Below are 22,307 nucleotides of genomic sequence, written 5' to 3' on the forward strand. Positions count from 1 at the left end.
CTTATTCTGGAAAGTTCTGAGTTCGAAAGAATTAACTGTGAGAATATGATGCGAGTGAGCAAGACTTATGAAGTTACGTTTTGTTGAGGCTATTCAATTCTGAATGAGAATATGGGAAAATTCAAACGAATGGAACTTTTCGAGTACAATTCGAGGTGCACGTCATTTTGTGTTTGTGTGTGTGTGTGTGTGTGTGTGAGAGAGAGAGAGAGAGAGAGAGAGGTGGGGGGGGAGATTATGAAAATAATTATGTCGTCTGAATTTTTTTGGGCTTCTTTTTCCTTTGGGTCCTTTAAGATTTGGCACCCATATTAATTTAATAGGATCTCCATAAGATTTTTTTTTTTTAAGGAATACTGTATAATTAGGCGCCAAGATATTTAGCTCTCTATAATGACAGGAAAAAAAGTTAATTTCAAACAAATCTTCGCAAATACTTATAAACATTCCTTACGTTAATTAGATTTAAGACATTTCCGTACAGTTCCCTTAGTAAACACAGAAAGATGAAATCAATAAATATTCCTCTTTTTCATTTTTTTAGCGGGTGAGTAAAGTGTTATACCTGGCTGAGACTGTCACCACTGCCATCTAGTTCCAGCAAACGGAATTGAGCAGAAAGAAGAGAGCTTGGGTCCGTCAAAGCGTTTTGATTAGCCCTACCGTCACAATTTTCGACGAGATCTCCTTTGCCTGTAGGCTGGTGCTCAAAATCTGCTCCCAGTCCTTGCATATAGGGCTCGAGGAAGGCATCGCCCCTACAAGAAAACAAGAAATAAGTTACAAATAGCGTTCACAATATATAATAGTATGTAAGGCATAGTAATATTTGGTATATATTATAATAGTAATATAGAGTATATATATGCAATTATGCACAGGGTAATCTATAATTACATTATACGCAATATACTGATTGAGTTATTGCAAGACTAATGACAAATAGGTGAGAATTCCTTTGTGGCTAAGCAGTTAGCGTATCCGCCTTTGGCATGGGAGATCCGGGTTCGGATTCCACGTTAATCAATAGGTCCCGTCTCATATAGCCTCCCTGCTGAAAGGGATGTTAAACTCAAAATCGATCAACAAATAGGCGAATGACGCCAATGTCTGATGTGTCGTAAAATAAAGCATAACAAACTATGAAAAAGATACAGTAGCGACCATAGAAATCACAATGACAATGAAGGACTAAGACAGCAGGAAGCGAAATCCATACTAGCATTGACGAAGTGGAAATAAACATCTTCAACACGAGTCTGTAGTCAAACTAGACTGGTTAGTCAGTCGTCAAAGCTGAAGTTACTGGGCCCTTAGTGTTCAAAATTCGGATCACACACACACACACACACAAATGTAGTCACATCCCTTGGTTACTGTGTAGTGTGGTATACATGATGGTACGAGGCACGTTTTTTTAAAATTAAGTATCGTTTTGAAATTAGGCCGCTGCAGCGCTGCGCTCGGCATCCGGCGTATACGTGCTGTGTACCTATATCTGTTGGCAAGTCACAGATGTCATTACGGAAACATTTGACAGTGTTTACTTTTATTTGTGAGTAGTTAAACTGCCGATTGAGAATCTCGCGGACTGTGAAATACGGCTGTTATTCGCTTTCTTACTTAGTGCTAAAGGCGTGAAAGCAACTGAAATTCATCGTCAGATTAGTGAAGTATATGAAGAAGACATTAAGAGCGACGGAATGATACGGAAATGGATTAGAGTTTTTAAAGGTGTCCGCACAAATGTTCATAATAAGGAACGAAGTGGACGACCTTCTGTCTCACTGAAGACTTGGAAGAGAAAGTTGATGAAAAAATAAAAGAGAACAGACGCTTTGCGATTTCGCCGTTGTCTGCTAAGTTTCCTTAAGTTTCAAGAAGTCTGAAGAAGCATCTGGGCGGTCTGCGCCATGAGAACGATGGAGATCAAAACGGCCTTGTTGCAGTGGCTGTCAAATCAGGTGGCAGACTTCTATGAGGATGGTATTCAAAAACTTGTTGTACGATACGATAAATGCCTTAATATTGGTACAAACCATGTAGAAAAGTACAGGCTTTTATGTAACGAGAAAATTGTTACGAAAGGTATACTTGTTTTATTATTCTGTGCTTACTTAAAAAACATGCCTCGTACTGTTCTTGGTTCGTACTTCATTCTTCGTGAAACGATGAAAGCAGAGATAGGCATTAAAGGATGTTACTTTGTTTCCCAGCCTTAAAATAATAATAGTAATAATAATAAAAGGAAGGCGGACTCTTACTATATATATATATATATATATATATATATATATATATATATATATATATATATATATATATATATATATATATATATATATATATATATATATATATATCGGTATTTATACTCTTAGTGCGATAATGGATACATTTAAGAAATAAACTTTAAAGTGATCATTGAAACAAACTGCTATCCGTTTTTCTATCTAGGAAGTTTTATTATGTTTGGAAAGTGTGTTGAAAATTGAAAATGGACTTTCAAAAACGGGTGGTACTTAAATTATTAAAAAGAGTCATATGGTAACATTAAGCGACACCATTATTTACTGAATCTACAAGTTTCAATGGCTCTTACTTTTAAATGCGGAAAATAAAAAAAAAAACTTTTACCCTCATCCTTGCACATAAAAAAAACGACACTGTTATTAACTTAATTTTATGCTCTTCATTAATACCATTGTAATTAGAAGGAACAATGCAAAAAGTGATACGTGTACAATATACGGCAATTAAAATTGCATTAAGGTATTCCGTTGTTCATACAAAATTCTCAAAATACAAGAGAGGGAAATGAGACAACGTGAATACATCGTTAAGTCATTATGAACTCAATTCATTTTATTTCATACGTGGAAGTAAATTGTTAGATTTTTTTTTTTTATGTTCTAAAGAGAAATAGGGAGAGAAGGTAAGAAACTAATTAATGCGTGTGAGTAAGCGTACGTAATCAAATGTTTTTTTTTGTTGATCATTATTTTTTACCTTTATCTTTTTTTAAAAAAAAATCATACATTGTTTATTACACGGTAAAAATCGACAACACATATAAACAAATGAGTTTTGCTTCACAGTGTGAAGTTAAGGTAGATTTCGAAACTGTGAATTCAATACTCAAACTTAAAATACCTTGGTAGTACATCTAGTATAACTACTGGTTGTAACAGAGTAATAAAATCAAAAAGAGAACCTGTTCCTCGTACGCTGAATCAATATCAAAAAAGCCATTACTTATCTACTGTTTTTGTTTTATGGCGATAAATGTTTAAAGAAATGGAACCTATCCTTGGGACGTTGAATCGATTGCCAAAAACCGCTTTTTGACATCTCTTAACGTTTTAGCTCTACGGAAAGAACTATTGAAACCTGAAGTATTAAATAATTTTAACTACTTATTGTTTTGGTAATATGTTGTGCTTGGTAACAGCACCTTCTTTTGAGACGCTGAATCGGTTGGAAAAAAAAATACTCCTTTTCAATATCTCATAGATTTTGCTTGTTGGAAACCAATGTTGAAATCGGAAGTGCAAGTAAATTTCAACCAGTTCCGGTTTTGGTAGAGTATTATGGGTTATGATTATATATTCTAGTGACGCTGAATCAATTGCGGAAAACCGATTTTCTCTCTCTCTCTCTCTCTCTCTCTCTCTCTCTCTCTCTCTCTCTCTCTCTATATATATATATATATATATATATATATATATATATATATATATATTACCATTTCTGTTCTATGGTGATAATCGTTGAAACCAGTGATAATCTGAACCACTCGATTTAAACAGAGGGTTAACGGAGGAGAGGAACATATTCTTGGGATGCTAAGTCGGTTAAAAAAAAAAAAAAAACTCTTTTTGATCTCTCTCTCAATTTTTGCTCTGACAGTTGTCGATAGACGGATGAGCAAAAGTCGTAACTAGTAATATGTCAGATAGTTTTCGTCTCTGCTCGACTTGACTTCCAAAACTTCGAGAGGCATGGAAAATAATTTCTGGCAATGCCAACGACATCTACAGAATGCGTTAACGTTAACTGTACAATATTCTACATTTAACAGATTGCACATTTTTACCACATCGATGAATAGAAAAGAAAATTATTTCGGAAGGACACACTAACAATAATAAAAACTTTAGTTATCTATGCTTGCCAAGTTGTTGAAATACGAGTACTGTATATAAATAAGAAAAAATCTACTTTGTTATGCTCTATTTCTTTATAAAATCAAATTTTAATAATTTGAAAAGATAACTAACGGTGTATCGTGTTCGAGAATGAACTGCATTATCCTCTTGCCAATCTTCAGAAAAGAAGTTATTTGCTTAACCTGTGTGATGGATTATTCACTTAAGAGTGATGTTATAATAACATATATAAATATATACAGTATTTGAGTAAACCATGATTCAGTCTCGAAAAAATATTTTCAATGAAAATAAATCTGTCAGAAATTGGTTTTTCATCACATTTATGTATCTAAAATGAACATTTAAAAAAAAGGATCCCGCTATCTTTTTTTTTTTCAGCTTCAACAAACTGTAATTTAAAAGCAATTACAAATCATTCAGGGTTTTATTGTCCTTATTATTACACTAGAGGGCTTTTATTACACTAAACTAAATTTAAAAAGAAAGAAAAAGAAAAAAAGACATTCAATTGCACAAATAGCTAAGGATCAGGTAACTAAATCGAATCGCACGCACTGATCATTCACTTGAATTACATCCCGTGCTTTGATGGTGATGACGGAAAAGGAGGATGAAGAAGAGAAGGATGAAGATTATAAAAGCATCACAGCCCTCTCCCATCCATTTTTTTCTCTTTTACTTCACCCTTCTACGTTACCTATCATTTCAAATCTATGATCCACCCATCTCTTTCAAATGTTTTATTTGTCGATTCAATTTCGATTCTCTCTCTCTCTCTCATAAATTGGAACAACCAATTAACTTTTTTCTTTCTTTTAAATTTAATTTTCCTCTCCTCAATCTATCCATCCTTCAAAATCAACTCTTGATATGTATGTATGTATGCAAGGCCAAATTCTCTTAAGTGTAGTTAATCAGTTCCTGCTAATTTCAAAGACTTCTACAGATTTTGTACAACGTTCCAAAATATCGCAATCACTCTCTCTCACCAAAAAAGGCAGTGTTACTAACTACAACATAAATTCTCGATATTCTGGATACTTTGAACTTAAGCTAATTTTAATGGATACACGGTGGCTCAGTGATGCGAGTAGTCCTTGGTTCACTCTCAGGCCATGCAAGTTTGTGGTAGACATAATGTTCGAGGGTTTTTTCGGGCTTCTTCTGTTCCCTCCTGCAGTATCATTCCACCATTTCTTTCACAATAATTCACTTTTCCATTAATCATCCGTCTCTTTTAGCCTATAGGGCACAATTGTGAGACGTAAAACTTACAGTGGTCCCGCGTAGCGTAGTCGCTAACGCTCTCGCCTTCGGTGCAACTAGTCCCGGATTCGATTCCCGGTTGGGGCACTCGGTCGAAAAAGTGTAAAAAGCTTCCTCAGGCCAACCATTCTGAATGAGGTTTTTCTGAGTTTTCCTAGTTCACACCAGACAAATATCGGAATGGTGTCTAACTTATCGGTTCCAGGCCGCTTCCTCTCTCCTCCATCCCTTTCTTCCTTTCCCCGGATAGTGTGCTCCGCTAAGGGACGTCATCCCTCATACGTGACTGGCTAAATGGCCATACATGCCGACAGCCCAGAAATGTAAATCCTAAATTCTACGTAAGACAATATTTCATTTTAATTTCTTAACTAACTGACATTTTTACATAGGGGCAGGAACAGAAAAGAAGCATGTTGTCTTACGAAATCACAATAATGTAGATACTTATCAAAGAAATGGGTCAAGGTTTAACTCAGTGGCACTTTTATCAGTCAAATAATACTAGAACCAAAATGTCTTATAGTATTTAGATGCATCAACATGTATCAAATAACATACTTTCTACTTAAACTATTTATTTTTGAATCAACTGCTACTTCAGTTGATAATAAATAATAATAATAAACGATGAACTGTAATAGTCATATAAATAGGTTAAGGAATAAAATCACATATTTTAATACATTACAATGACACATCATATAAAAGTACATTTTTGCCTCCATTAGCAGATTTATTTAAATATATTAAAGTGGAGCACGGAAACACGTACACATAGGACGTAATTATTCGAAATGAATCACGTGATACAGTTATATAAACTTCCAATTATGATACTTGCGCATTAGTATGCTTCACCTTACTTCCATCCAAGGGCGCCCATCAGGGGGGGCAAGGTGGAGCGCTCGCCCCCCCATAGGAAATTGTACTTGGAAATATCGAAAACCCAATAGTATTTTTACATTAGTTACAGCAAAATTTGAAAGTATATTTGAAATATCGCTTATACTTGCCCCCCCTTGGAAACCACAACATGGGCGCCCTTGCTTCCATTTATTGTATAAATGTACTGCGGTGTTTCCCAATCTTTCTGATATCGCGGAACCCTAATAGCGACAATATTCTCCGACAATATTCGACGATTTTTAAAACTATGTTTTACATAACATTAAAATAAAGTGATAAATTTTAAATTTCACAACATTAAAGGTATTATTTATGACAATACAACATTGCTATAAGCAGAGATATCAGAAAAAAATGTAATCATACCAGTTAGACCTAATACTATGAATTCAATATTCATCTAATGTGGTGTGTCATGCATCTTTCAGTCTAGGTTAGTAATTTGATTTCTTCTTTTATATTTCCGTATGCTATTCTTCTGAGTTAACTGAAAGCTAGGTAATGTACATTACAAAAAGATCCTAGATGTGAGAAATATAAAATAAATTTTAATGAAAATAAAATCCCTGCGGACTTCCTCTAAGGCTCTTCCGGCTCCCGGAGATCCTCAAACCACAAATTGGGAAACAGTTCTACTGGAAGCAAACATGTATTTTTAGCATACCGTAATTGTTGCAGTCGCAAGATCAAGCATCCGGTTTTCTTTCTTAATTGAAAGTTTGTTCCCAAGGAAGAAAATATTGCAGCAATTGATGTAGTTACCTTTCTCAACTTTAAATCTTAAGCATCATTTATTTACAAACTCACAGAAGCCCATCGCCGGATATATTATACTAAAATGAATAAAAAGTAAAGGTTTAAAATTTAAGAAATCCACCTAGTGCAGGAGAAACCATCTAGTAGAGATGGCAACAGTGTTAACTTCGAATTAAAAAAAAAAAAAATAAAAAAAGAACCGCATGCGTAATGAAGGTAGTTGATGAAGTGGTTGATCATTACACAGACAGCTACTGATCCGAACGAGAAGCTAATTACCTGGTATAAGATACACAAAGTAAAGCCTTTTTAATTGCTTTTCCGGATGGAAAGAGGAGTAAAAAGCCATCAAGAGAGATTCTCCATGACTACAAAGGTGTGTCTCTGGCTTCTATCAGCGACGCTATTTAACGATCAGCATACAAGAACGACGAAAATTCCCTTTAATCAGGTGGTCAAATTATATTTTACAATCACTTTTTTCTACCAGATTTACTTTCTTTCATCCATCTACACAGCTTCAACATAAAACCTAAAAAACTGTGAAAGAAGCCTCAAAACTGTGGTATTACAGCTATGTTGATTAAAGGGGCGCAAAACTCTTACTACACAAAAGAAGTTCACAAAATAATAAGTTCAAACAGAAAAGAACAATGCCAAGGTTCGTGTGTGTGTGTGTGTGTGCGATACAACACAGAACCTATAATTTAATGTGTAGTTAAACAAAGTCTGTTTTCAGAAATAATTACTGATGAATATTTTACTGAAAGATTTTCTTCAAAAAATGCTATACATCACACATGTAGGAAACAATGATAGAATGGGTCACCAACTTCGGAACCTTAACCTGGAAAACCCAGAGGCAGTCAAACCCATGAACCCAAGATCCGGTTACTCGGACACTCACGACCCGGAATGACTCGATCTGACGCGGACAGACCCACGAGCCGAGTGACTCGGTTACCCGGACAGACTTATAACTCGGAACGACCAGGAAACGAAACGTCGTCATAGAGATGAGTATGAGTGAGGTTACTAATAATGCAATTCTAACAAACACTGTCTTTTCACTAAGTATAATGTTCTTTCTCGCTTGCTGTTTACATCTGTGTGTGTCAAACATAACACTTCAAGATAACTACAAGGTTTATCAAGTATGAAAGCGCTAGAATCACAGAAAAAATAACCTGTATGTTTCTCTTATTCGGGATCGTCAGAGTTTAATTGATCGGTAAAACTTGTGGTTTATAATATAAAAGATACCGCTGAACCGATCACACGGTGTTCTATTAATTTTTTTTGTGCAGTATATTATATATATATATATTACAGTACTCATTGCGCTGTGGTAAAAATGACGAATCGTGTAGGATAGGTAGCTAACTGAAGTTTATCCACGGTTTCTACTCAGTTTCACAAGATGAATATTGGAATTGTACGTTTAGACCCTAAATATAGGTCTTGGCCAAGTTCCTTTCTCATTGAAACCCATACAACAGCGTTAACTAAGACCTTACATAGGCATATAAAAAGATGCTATAGTTACAAATGAGTTAAGTTAATGATTCTGTAGCACTGTAGCTCATACTAGGCTGTGATTGGCCAGACAAGTGCGATTAGATCCAAGCACGAAACAGATATGAACATTTCGTACATGAGATCAGTGAAGTTCAGGTGCACAACAATTAAAAGTCGATTAAAGTGAACATACGTCACGACCGCGAGTTTTCCCTTTCTCTTGCTAACAAGATATTGCAGTGATACAGTGATTAAAGAAACATGTTACTATATTGTAAAAAAAATCATATTATAATGAATAATTGGGAATAGTACATGGTTAGCACAGCCATATTTGTTGCTCAGTGAGAACTCATAGTTCTGATACCCACGTTGAATTGTAGGTCTAGTCCCAGATCTGAAATGGGAAGTTCAACAGTAGCACTGTCCACAAGACCAGACGAAACAGAATTATCGCAACGAAACACGACACAAGAAACGGTACGTTTTTAAAGCAACGCAAATCCCAAATCTAGCCTCGTGGACAATACTATAACGGTACAACAATGATTGTCACAAACTAATATTACACGCGGACACTAAAATTATTAACAATCAGTTATTTTAATATCAATGTATTATCTCGTGTTAGGTTGTTCCTAATTTAAGAACTATGTCGTTATACTGTTTGCCAATCACTTGTTGTCTAGGATACGATGACACCATATTTGCCAATCTTTTGTTGTAATCTGACCGAGATATGATGACAGTATATTTGACAATCACTCACTGTAAAATGTACTGAGCCATTCCTTACGATGTTAACTTGGAATTTGCCGAATTTACATAAACTATAACTTATTAAGCATTACACACCACGCAGAGCACCATAAACAATGCGCAATGTATTTGTAAATGATCAAAACACGTTAATTTCAAAATGCAAATAATATTGCCTTCTCTTCATGTTGTAGAGAGCTTGTTTCTAATCCCATCAGCGATGTTAAGTTTCGGTAAACATGAGCAAGGGACGTACTCCGCAGAGAGCTCTTTCCCACTCAATTTAACCTTTGACCATTTCATCACAATTCCCATTTCACTAGCGGTGAATGAGGGTTCAAGTAGTGGTTGGTTACGCCGAAGAAAGAAAAAAAGTCAAATCAATTTTCTAAGACGATTACGGAAAAAGGAGAACTTTCTCCCCCCTACCACAATAACCACACGATATATGCAAACTTCATATTGTTTACCATCCTTCTGCTGATATTGATTTTGGAACAGTTTACAACAAACAACAACCACATCCTATCACCTACGTAATTGCGTTACTATCACATCAACAAACACAGCAACTGTAACCAAATCCAAAATTGAATTTCTGGCTAGAGCTAACATTTCAATCAACCCATCAATATTAGCGTGAAAAACCAATAAAAACGTTTACAACTTAATTATACTAACTCTTCCGATCAAACATCAGGTAGTAGATGCGTTACCAGCAAACGAATATTCGAATATGGACACTTCATTTTTCTACCTATTTTCATTGACTAATTGCTCCTTAATTGACTTTTAGTTTCCTATTATGTATGCTATATTGCAACTACTCATGATATGCATGGTTGCCTAACAATATTATAATGACACAGTAATTACACAAAAACATATTTTCCCATGCTATAATATCCTCGTATTAACATTTCTATTTAACTATCAGTGAAGCGTGTATTCAACTAACAGAATGACGATTGATAAGAAAGATAATTAAATTACTTTAAAAATTCAAAAACAAAATTTTAACATTGCTGTCTATGGTTTTCAGGTTACTCTCGTGAAAGCTTAAATAATAATAATAATAATAATAATAATAATAATAATAATAATAATAATAATAATAATAATAATAATAATAATAAACTGGTACGGTTGGTAGTATGGATCTGTAAACAATTTCTTTTGTAGGCAATATAATAGTGATAAGAGAATGGCATATACTGCTAGATTTGATCTTGAACGATGGTCTGTACACCTGTCAACTGTTCTGGATTCAAGTCTGTCGTAGTTCGAAACCCTCGTTAATACATAACCTCGATGTTGAATAAGGACGCAAAAAACAAAACCTTACATTTTTTTTTTTTAATTAGGAAAGAAGGAATCAACATCAGCATCATTTTAATTAATCAGATATTTTCTTTGGGCAAATAAATGTCAAAGTTTTGGTCTGATTGGTTCTTGTTTCGAAGTTTAACGTCTCTTTTTCTTGGCGCCAAGGCAGTATAAGACATGAACCAACAACTCAACGGGGTCCAAAGCACACGAACTCTTGTATGGTGTCGAGGAGAGTGGGGACGGAGGGGAGGGTCACAATTTGAGTCAAAAGTTCACAGGTTCGATCTACAAGCCCAACAAGAATAACTTGAGTGCTGGGTCAATTAGAATTATAGCTAAATATACTGTAACGAAACGTCACATAGAAAAATGAAGAAGGCAATAGATAGAAATATTTCACTCAGTTGATCAACTGATGTAAATGAATGTCAATAGAGCATTGTGTTGGTTTATAAAATCCTGCATCTCAAACATCAAGTCACTACTATCGAGCTACACCACGCACACCATCTCTCAATTAGGCCTGTTCCTCACGACACAAGTAAATTGAAAAAGAAATACTTTGATAGCTAAGTATATCTATCATTTTCGTTGTTCTTTTCCTAAATCTAAGACCCAGTCACGACATACTTGCCTAAAGAAAACAAGTATAGATGGACTAATATATATAGACAAAGACTCGACGGCAGAAAGACTAGTATAAACCAACTTTAGTAGAAGCCTGAACTAAACAATGTACACTCATGTCCAAAATGATTGTCGCATATCTATAACTGTCTTCCTGTATGAATATAATTTGATAATGATTTTGCAGGGTACTTTTAATACTGATACTATGTGTATATTCGGAAAATTTATATTTATGGTAAATTTCATAGGAAAAGAATTATAAATAGGAAAATTAGAATGAGTAAACCAAAATGTTGCTAAATGGACAAGAAAGTTTTATTTTCGTTTTATTGTTCTTATGTACTGCTCTTTGGACATGAAATTTGCCACATGCATGTCTTAGCCGGTTATACACATACTAACATTATAAGAAATACCAGACGAATTTGTTATCGAATTATATTCCTACCACAACATATTTATAGACATGTGACAATAATTTTGGACATGAGTGTATATGAAACATCAAATAGTCGTTTATTTTATAGCTTGTGCTCCCCCTCCCCCCGACCTTCGATAAAAACTCTGCGGGTGTCACTGACAAGATGTAAGATATAACTTCCAGGCACTTCATGGGGTGTTAAGACAACCAATGCAGGTCAGTTTGGGATTCACAAGTGCTACACGTTGTAAAGACATTATTTTAAATTGTAGAATTACTACAGGGAAACAAAGCTGGTAGTAGAATAGGAAATTCATAAGTCAAGGAGTTCTAGGTTGGATTCTCGGTTGGAACACTCGGTTTAAAAAGTGTAAAAGGTTTTGCAGGGTAGCCATCCTGAGTGAGGTTTTCCTGGGTTTTCCTTATTCACATTAGGCAAATGCCGGGTTGGTATCTAATATAATGGTCCCAGGCTGCTTCCTTCCTTCCCCATTCCCTTTTTCTTCCTCCCAATACCCCGGATAGTGTGAGCCCCGACTGACTGCATCTTTCATGGGTGACGGGATAACATGGTCATAGATGCCGAAAACTCGAAAATCTAATCCTAATCACACAAGTTAATAAAAAAAGAGGAACATTTCCGTTTTTCTTCCCAAAATCTGGCCTTTTATGGTAAAAACTTCCATTCTAAAAAAAAAAAAAAAGCTTTTGTGGATCTGCATCTCCACCAAAGTCTTTGGGGGCTATCTATGACATGCCCCGAATAGGAGGGCAAATTCACTTTACTACGATATGCCATGATCTGTAAAGGGTAAATGCAATCAAGAAACGATACGATTCCACTTTTCCGTTTAAGTGGGAAAATACGATAAAAAGGGGAAACAACAATAATTCTTAACAAAATAAGAATGTTCGTTGTTTTAATAATTCCATGTGTGTTTTTATTGTCAGTACAACCCTTTATGTGATTTAATGTAATAAAATTAGAAAAGGAAGCATTTCTTTCTTATATGCTATAAAATTTTCACATAAATATGAATCTTTTAGTCGGTCTGCTTTGTACTCCTTCATAATAGATAAGCTTTTCAATGTGAAATCGATGTTCCATAATGTTATCTTATTTTTTATTTTCTTAAAATTTGAACACAGATACACCGATGACAGCTCCCCCGAAGCCTGTATATAGATAATTCCCTTTGTAATTTTGTTCTTACTAAAACGAAGAAAAAGTAGATTACAACATGAGAGGGAAAAGAGAGAAATGAGAGATCAAAGGTAGAATTCTCGTAGTCTGAAAATGTCTTTTACGTGTTTCCAATTTTTTCCCTGAGGGGCTTTGACTCCCACAGTTCCCTCTTCCCCATTTGTCCGAAACACAGCACCTGATTCCCTCTGGAAACGTTCCAGTCAGCCAAAGAAAAATCGATTTACTGACCAATTGGCCTTCCCTGTTTCTCCTATCCCCTTCCCTTCCTTTCCCCTGCTTCCAACTTCCCTGGTCACTTTGGTGGCTGCTGTTGGTCGCCCGAACGTTCTGCTCTGGACGAAAAGAAGCACCTCACCCAGTCTCAATCTGGCAAAGTTACAGGAAAATTCGTTACTTTAAGTGGGTTTTACAGTCACTATCAGGCTATCGAAATAATTTAAGTGTCAGAATCCAGGATGTACGTAGCATCTTACGATTTTTTTTTTCAGCCATTAAATTCAAGTAAAGTTACAAAAGAAATGCAAATCGCTGCAATCCACCAGTATGCTTCAAGTTTTCGTTTATGATTTCAAAATTTGGGAAAGAAGTATATTAATTAATAATCCATCATAACTTTTTTTTTTTTTTTTTTTTTTGCCATTGCATCAATGGATTAATTGAAATTTGTGAAGTCCCTTTCCACCACTAATGCTGAAACAGGATCAACAGCTTGAAGTAGAATTCGAACCAGTACTAGAGATTTTATCCTAGACAAATACACCCATGGAACAAACTCGGGATTACACACGTAATTTTTAACCACTGAAGAATGCAAGTTACGCCCATCAGTACAGGTATAGTACATTTAAATAAAATGAATGAATTATATTCTGATGGCTCCCTTAAGAATCTGTTTTCTTTTCCTCTGCAGTCGACATTAGAGATACACAGACTTTTTCTGAAGAAGCAAAAGAAGAAACAACAATTATTTTTTCACTTTTTCTTTACCTTGAATTTTTTCTTTTTAAACATTTCAATTTTAATGACAAAAATATTAATTTTACTGCACCTCGAGTTTTTTTTATATTATTACAACAGGAAAAACAAATTTAATTACTGTATTCTGAAGAAAAAAAAAGACATGAAAAAACGTGTCACAAGAATTAAAGAAAATCAGTCGCTCAAAAGGAAAGAAATAGGGTACGTACATAATGTATGGACTATATGACTTTTCTAATTCCAACAAATTGTTTGTAGAACCATTGCGATAGGTTGGAAATACAACTGAGACATATATCGGATGTATACACGGAACAAACCAGATATATTAAACGACACGTGCGATATCAAAGGTCGCATAACTTACACTTGCTAGCAACCACTGCAGTAATGCCAATTTGAAAACCAGTTTCAAGAACTGACAGCCCTGGATTAAGCACAGGGACACACAAAGTACTGAATCTGTAAATGCACAAACTCTTCTGACCAGAGTATTTATTAAAAACTAAGATACAGTATAACGGTTTCGACAACCTAACGTTATCTTCATTAGACACTAACTGAAACTAATTTCAGTTAGTGCCTGATAAAGATAACGTTACGTTGTCGAAACCGTTATACTGTATTTTAGTTTTTAATAAATAAGTGTATATATTCTGGTCAGAAGTGTTTATTGAGTTCCAGAGTCGTGATGGATAGAGTCGCACAAAATCTTAATTGTGGAATCTATTACAGGAAAACAAAAGATAATACTTGGAGAGGAATATTAACCAAAAAATTATATGATTTTTCCCTCCCTACAAAAGAGCCAGCTTTTAAGGGAAAAAATAAAATCTTTACCCCTCACCCTCTAAAACAATCCGGCTTTTATGCATTTCTAGTTGACACGCAAACACTAAATAGTTATAGATGGTGATATTACGCCAAAATGATTATCGTAGTGCTCCAGATTGTAATTCTCTCCATGCAGAACACCACCAAAAATAATTAAACAACAACAAAAACCAAATATTGATATAATTTATACGAGAATGATTTTATTTTATCTTGATTAGCAAACTCGCCTTGTAACAATATCCCTCAACAACTCACAACACAAATCTGATTGATTAGACAAACAATAGCTCATAATTATGCAGCTCCACGACTACGTACTATTATCACACGTTACATATTCAACAGGATACTTATTTATTCATTTATTCAGGCAGTTAGTACACCTGCTAATTTAAACAACCAACCCAAGCAAAGGGGTTGTCCTTCGAAAGTAATCAATCGCGTGTGCATGGAAACTAATATTTTTGTAAAGCCGTGTTTTTAGGAAAACAAGAGGGGGGGAACAACATTTTACATGGTAATAATGCGGATTTTTACAACAAGAACATTTTTTTTTTTTTTTGGTAGCATGTTGAGTGTTCTGTAATACTATTATTATTGTTGGTGTTTTAAGTCACAATTACAAATCACTGTCGTGCTTCCTTGCCTCTTTTTATTTATATTTTTCTACCGTGTTCAAGGCTGTCATCCTTTAATTGGAACAGGTGAATCCGTCCATGAAGTGCAATTCACAAAAACACTACAGCTGCGTTTTCACGCATTCCTGTGTGCAGACGCCCGAGGCTTAATGCCAGGCTCGGTATATTATATATACACACAGTGGCGGATCCAGGATATGATCAAGGGAGGGGCTAAACCATAGTTTGCAGCAAGCTATATATATTACCTAGATACACGTCATAAATGTTTCCATGAGATTTACAAGTGAATGCTGCTTTCTATGATACTAAAGAAGAAACTGTCACTTAACAGAATTAAATTATTTTAAACTTTTTCATTTTTCAATTACACTTAAACAAATTTATTTAAAAAATATGTCTCATTTCCAAGCAAATAATGAGATTATCTGGGATTTATTCTATTAGCTTACAGTTCCTTGAACTACTAGTAGGATTTGTTATTGGGATAGGGTAAATGCACCAATAGATTGCTATGTAGCACTTGCCACTTCTTTAAAACTACATCAATTATAAAGACGAAGGCAAGATAGCGCCATCTCTTTGCACTCTTTTAGACTTAAATGGTTTTAATGAGAACCACCGTGATTTTTATCAGCTTGCACGTACGTCATTGATATAAAGGCCACTCACTTTTCTGCACAATATAAGTATTCGACAAAGCTCATCGATTCGCTCGCGGATGCATGCATGAGAGTCTAGTTGCAGGAAAACGTGAACTCCGATGCTGTGACTATTTTTTTTTTTTTTTTAATTTGCCACCAGCTTTCACCCATACCTTCGTATGTGCACAAAATAAAGTCCTTTTTATATAACTATTATTTGCATTTTAAAAAGTAATGCAAATATAGTAATTTAAGGGAGAAATAATATATATAGAGCAGTCAGTCAGTTCTTTTTCCTTACGTTGGATATCTTTCTCCTTGTCTCTCCCTAGTATCTTTCAGCAACAAAACAAATGAAAAACAAGAACTTTGAAGGGGAAAAAAGAATAGAAAGTAATGGGAGACGAAGAACTATAAGAAGAAAGAAAACAAGAGCAGAAAAAAAAGGTACAGCTCTTAAGAGGGCGCATGGCTCTTCTTACCAACCATTCTGCTATTCAAGTCTTGCAGTTTAACAGACAGGGAACACGACAGTCTAGTAAAAGGAGCGACACACCGTCCTGACAGGTTTCTCTCTGCACTCTCCAAGACCTGGAGACACAACAAAATGCACTATTCATCAAACAACAACAACTTCCATCACTACTAATACCAAAAAAAGGAAACGCTCACCCTTCACATACATACATACATACACACATATACGTATATAGCTAGACAGATAGACAGACACAGAGAGAATGCTTTTGAAGCAGGTTTATTCTAAGATTCCGTCCCCATGGTCTCTTATAACTCCCCTGGTCGCGTAACAAGCAGCAGTGGAAAAGTAGTTTTAAATAGGGGAAGACGAGTTGAATTAGATGAATCATGAAAAGATTGAAGGGAATCCCTCTCTCTAATTTTTTATTCCCCCACAGCAAAACCACCTACTGGAGATTTACGTGCACGTATTTTTACTCCTCTCATTATTTTGGATCTATGCTACATAAGGAAAAAGGAAAGTGAAGTACAGAAGTAAAGTACAAAACGAGAATATTTAAATAGTATCGACGAATGCTGTAAACGCAAACAGTATTCCCCCCCCCCCCCGTAATAACAGTCTAGAGTTTTATTTTTAAAATATATTTATTTAAAACTTTGCTCTTCACAATTTCATAACCCGCAGAACTCCACAAAAGAATGCAGTGTTGCCAATAAGTCATGAAAGAACGATCACGCTACTAGTAAAAAAAAATTCTCACGTGTGATACATTTCTAAGTGCACTTTTTACATTAACTCGCGGATGCTGAATCCATCTGATCTATTTTAAAACTTATTTATGCACGGAGTCACGAGAGAACTGAACTCAAAGTTTAGACCTTTGAAGTACCACTTATGCCAAGTACAGGTGCTCACGCTACGATACTCTTCTAATTGCGATTTTTCTTTAAGTATAATTTAACGAAGGTCGAATCCAATGGAACTACGTATTTTACCATTTATCCGTTCATGGGATGACGAGAAAAATGACCTCAAAGTTGGGACCTCTGAAGCACCGCTTATGGCAATGGTAGAGGTGTTCACGTTTTGATGCATTTTTAACTGCACTTTCAATACCAATTTGAGGATGCTGAATTTTTTTAAACTTATCCGTCCGAGAGGTAAGGAACACTTTTACCATTGACATAAGCAGTACCTCAAAGACTTCAATTTTCAAGCAATTTTTCTCGCGACCCCATGGACGGAAAGCCTATAAAATAAATAAATTTGATTCAGCATCCTTACGTTAGTATATATATATATATATATATATATATATATATATATATATATATATATATATATATATATATATATATATATATATATATATATATATATATATAACCGCAATTAGAAATATATGCACGCATGAGTACTTTGCTAGTGGCGTACCTTTAATTGTTTCCCAGCAAATCGCGGCTCAAAACCCATCAGGATTCCACTAATTTACGGATTAAAACTTAACAGAATTCTGCTAATGAGAAGTAAGTCCTCTATTTATTGTTCAATTCGGTCTTATTATTTAAGTTATTAATTAACTTTATGATATTTTGTCTATTTGATTGTTCAAGAAAACAAATCAACCCGAAGGATAGTATATAGTGTATAATGGACAAAACTCATCCGATTTTGATAAAACTTTGCAATGTAGTAGTGATCGACGAGTTCAGTAAGCATATGAAATATGTGTTATAGAGTTAGAGGCCATCAAAGTTAGAGTGGGTGAACTTATGCCTTTAGTTATCGAATTATAGGCCAACAAAGTTAAAGAAATTGGACTCATTCCTTTGGTTATCGAGTTATAGGCCACCAAATTTACAGTGGTTGGACTTATACCTTTGGTTATCGAGTTATAGGCTATCAAAATTATAGAGGATGGACTTATGCTTTTGGTTATCAAGTTATAGGCCACCAAATTTACAGAGGTTGGACTTATGCCTTTGGTTATCGAGTTATAGGCCATCAAAGTTATGGAGGATGGACTTATGCCTTTGGTTATCGAGTTATAGGCCATCAAATTTACAGAGGTTGGACTTATGCCTTTGGTTATCGAGTTATAGGCTATCAAAATTATAGAGGATGGACTTATGCCTTTGGTTATCGAGTTATAGGCCATCAAAGTTATAAGGTTGGACTTAGTAATTAATAAGATCAAGCTAGAATTTGGTTATCTCCATTCGGCTTGCACTCGCTTACGCTCACTAACGTCATTGGGGATTGCGATCACACTGACTCGGTACTTGGCTCGCTATCCACTTAGTCCTCGTACTCAATTATTGGAACTTGTGCCATTTTTTTTTTTTAAGGAGTTTGGTTTACCAAAACTTATTTGTACCCCCTCTGTTCGTGTATATATACGTCCGAGAGGGAGAAAAAATCTCAAAAACGACTTAATGAATGGTTGTCAAATTTGGCCACGATTTAGAGGGTCGTGAGTTAGAAATGGAGTTTGTTGATGAAGGTGATATTCAAAATCGGAAGTGCTGGAAATCAACTATTTCCGGTTTTAATGTTGATCACTACAGATAAAAGTGGTAATAGATAGGGAAACGTCCAACAATACCATTTCATCTTCATTCCTAACTCTCTACTAAAGCCAGAAGTAACAGAAGTTCACTGCAACTTTCGGTTTCAATATTGATCTACATAGAGCAAAAATGATAAGGGACAACAACAAATGTTTATTGAAATAGATTTAGCCTTCTAAGAATAGATAGTATCTTCCTCTTAACCCTCTATTCAAAGCAAAAGCGACAGAAATCAACCACTTCTGGTTTTTACTTTGATTGCAATGTGCTAAGAACGGTTAACAGCGAGTGAGAATCGATATCTACAATCAATTATTAACAACTCAAGAATATATTCCATATCCATTTTAATCTTTCTACTAAAGCCGGAAGTTGTGGGAATCTACTACCACTTCCTGTTCGAATATTGAGAAAATAGCAGACCATATAAATCAATCTCCTTCTTTATTGTGCACGTGACACTTATTTTTTATCAAGTAATTTGCAGGTTACATCATTCGAATTTCCTAAATCCGTTAACGGATGGCTGTCTAGTTGCCTGCCAGCAACTTATGCTAAGGTGCACTGTGACGCCATTGTCATCTCAATATCTAATGACTAAAGGAGGAGATTATCGTCGGTCATCGTGGATGTTTCGCTTCTGTGGAAATTTTTATATACTATGTACGTTTTATAGAAAAAAATACAAAGTAGGACCTAAACAGAAGTTGTGGGAAGTCAGTACAATCAATCCCAGGGGGAAAATGTCTTGTTTCTTTTTTTTTGGGGGGGGGGGCAAGCAAGAAGACAAAAACTAGCTACATTGAATATAGTTTTGGTAGACCAATAGCTAGTGAGGCCTGTAGTTTCATGAGAGTTTGTAATTATTTTATCGGATATTAAAGTAGCGAATATATTTATAGAAATTCAAGACGACGACTACTCCAATTCAGTCAGTACACTTGGGTCAGTTATTTGTTATGTACTTTTTTTTCTTAATAGGGAAAATACTTCGCTTTCAAGCTGTCAAATGACATTTCGGCTTTCACGTTGTATATATATATACCGGTAATTCTTTGAAATAAAGGTATTTAAGAACTGCATATCCTGTGGTAAATGGAGGAAGGAATATGTACACCACAAATTGGAGTCTTCTCAGTTCACTGTTTCGTATGTTCTCTGCTAGTTCTTTTGTAACCATAGTATTTAAGTTACTGCCTTCCGGGGAAGAATGGGAGAAAGCAGGGGATACTCCATACACGCTCAAGTTCAATTAAGAGGCCTTATCACTGCGAAATTAAAATACCGCTAATTTTACAGTAATTATGTGATATTTTCAAATAGATAAAAGATAATTGAAATGTGAAACAAGAACGCCCTAGACTATATTATTTTGCATGTGGTACCGTTATTACGAGTCACCTAGTAGCTTCCCGTTTGCAGCCATTTAGAAACGCGAAAATAAATGACGATTTTCAAAACGGCTGGAAATCGAAAGCAGGTAACTGAGTCCTGATAGCGATATCTCATGTAAAATGATATTGTCTAGGGCGCTCTTGTTCTACATTTCGATCATCTTTTATCTATTTGAAGATATCACAATTTCTGTGTAAAATTAGCGGTATTTTAATTTCGCACTGATGGGGCCTCTTAATGAGCTCGGGAGCTGGACTCGCTAATATGAAACATCTCTGCTCATTACTGGAATACACTTGTTTTCACATTGTAATTTAGCTTTCTTATTTTTCCCTTACTTTCTTCTATAAAATGTTTATTAAATTATGGAAATAATGCAATGCAATACAATATATGTATAGTAAGATTTCAAGATTTGTTGAAAATGTCAGCATTTGGTACAGATTACTTCGGTACAATGCAACGGTTTGGAAAAAAATGCAAGTGGTTCAAGTGAATTTCAATTAAATCGACCCAGGTAGTAATAATAATAATAATAATAATAATAATAATAATAATAATAATAATAATAATAATAATAATAATAATAATATAGATTAACGTCCTACGATTATGCTCCTGTGCTAAAGGAGAATCTCCAGAAAATCCACCAAAATGCCCACATGACGAAAGCTGAGATCGTAACATGGACCGCACGCATTAGAGGTGAGCACTCCACCACTAAACCATCCTTAACAATTATATCTGTCATTTGGTTAAGCACAAAAACAGAAGATTAATTATAAGGCTTTCTCATGCCTTTTCATCAGGTAATTACACAAGAAAAGTCAGTGTAGTTACGAGCTGACAAATTGCCCGTAAAGATAGATTTAAAAAAAGAAAGAAAGAAAAAAATGAAATAAGATTTCTCACGAAGACAGATATTTCCTTTGTTTAATTAAGAACATCGCACTGTTTATTTAGAAATCTGACCGCCAGATGTCTCTCACAGAATTATGAAAACGACCTTCGGAACTTATGTACCCCCTTAATAGTCTATTAGCATAAAATTAAATTAAAAAAGAATAAAGAACAGGAGACAATCCACGAGATGATTTTTCATTAAGAAAAAAAATATAAATATAAATTGTTGACAGACATAATTGGATGGGAAAATCGCATTTTTTTTTCTATTTAACCATACAACAATGTTGTAAAAACACGCACACATTTTCATGCAACTTCAGTTCTACGTCATACAAAAACAATCCAACCACACAGGAAGAAATAAAAGAAAATATAAAGCCTCTCATTAAAGGGTTAAAGAAAAGGAAGAAATGGTTTTAGGGGGTAGAAAAACACGCACAAGAAACTGGAAGTGTTGAAGGGAAGTACCGTTGTCGACATTTCTGACGCACACACGCACACACATATACATACGCACTTATATGTAAGCACATCATCCAACCATATGAATAAACAAAGTTAGTAGCTGAATGTGTGTTACGGTTTGTTTGTGTGAAGCTGTTTTTCTCTTTTTCATGCCTCATTGGCTCCATACGGATTTTGTCTTCCGTACTTCTTGAACGGATGATTTTTACACGTGAGCTCTACCACATATATATACAAAAACGAAAAAAAAATAAAAGTAAAATACCTAGCAACACTCCTACCCGAACTCCCAAGATGCATATTTACAAATCAATTGAAGAGAGAGTTAGTCTTATCTTGTGCTTATCTTGGAATAAGCAGTCGAACAAATTGCAGTAATTCAATTTACCTTCCTCTATTGCTACTTATTAAACATTGACGGAGAAT

The 22,307-nt window shown here is 34.9% G+C and overlaps 1 protein-coding gene across 5 annotated transcripts in view; it reads right to left on the minus strand.

Annotated features, from left to right (window-relative positions):
• Window positions 1–22,307, minus strand: part of spri (Src homology 2 domain-containing protein sprint) — a 946,527-nt gene that overhangs the window by 110,998 nt on the left and 813,222 nt on the right. For all 5 annotated transcript variants that reach the window (XM_081771977.1, XM_081771978.1, XM_081771981.1 and 2 more), the window contains one exon: window positions 566–758. In XM_081771977.1, the coding sequence (XP_081628103.1) occupies window positions 566–758 (193 nt within the window). The remainder of the gene's footprint in view (window positions 1–565; window positions 759–22,307) is intronic.

This window comes from Thermobia domestica, chromosome 9, assembly GCF_964235325.1.
Source record: "Thermobia domestica chromosome 9, izTheDome1.hap1.1, whole genome shotgun sequence".
NCBI lineage: Eukaryota > Metazoa > Arthropoda > Insecta > Zygentoma > Lepismatidae > Thermobia > Thermobia domestica.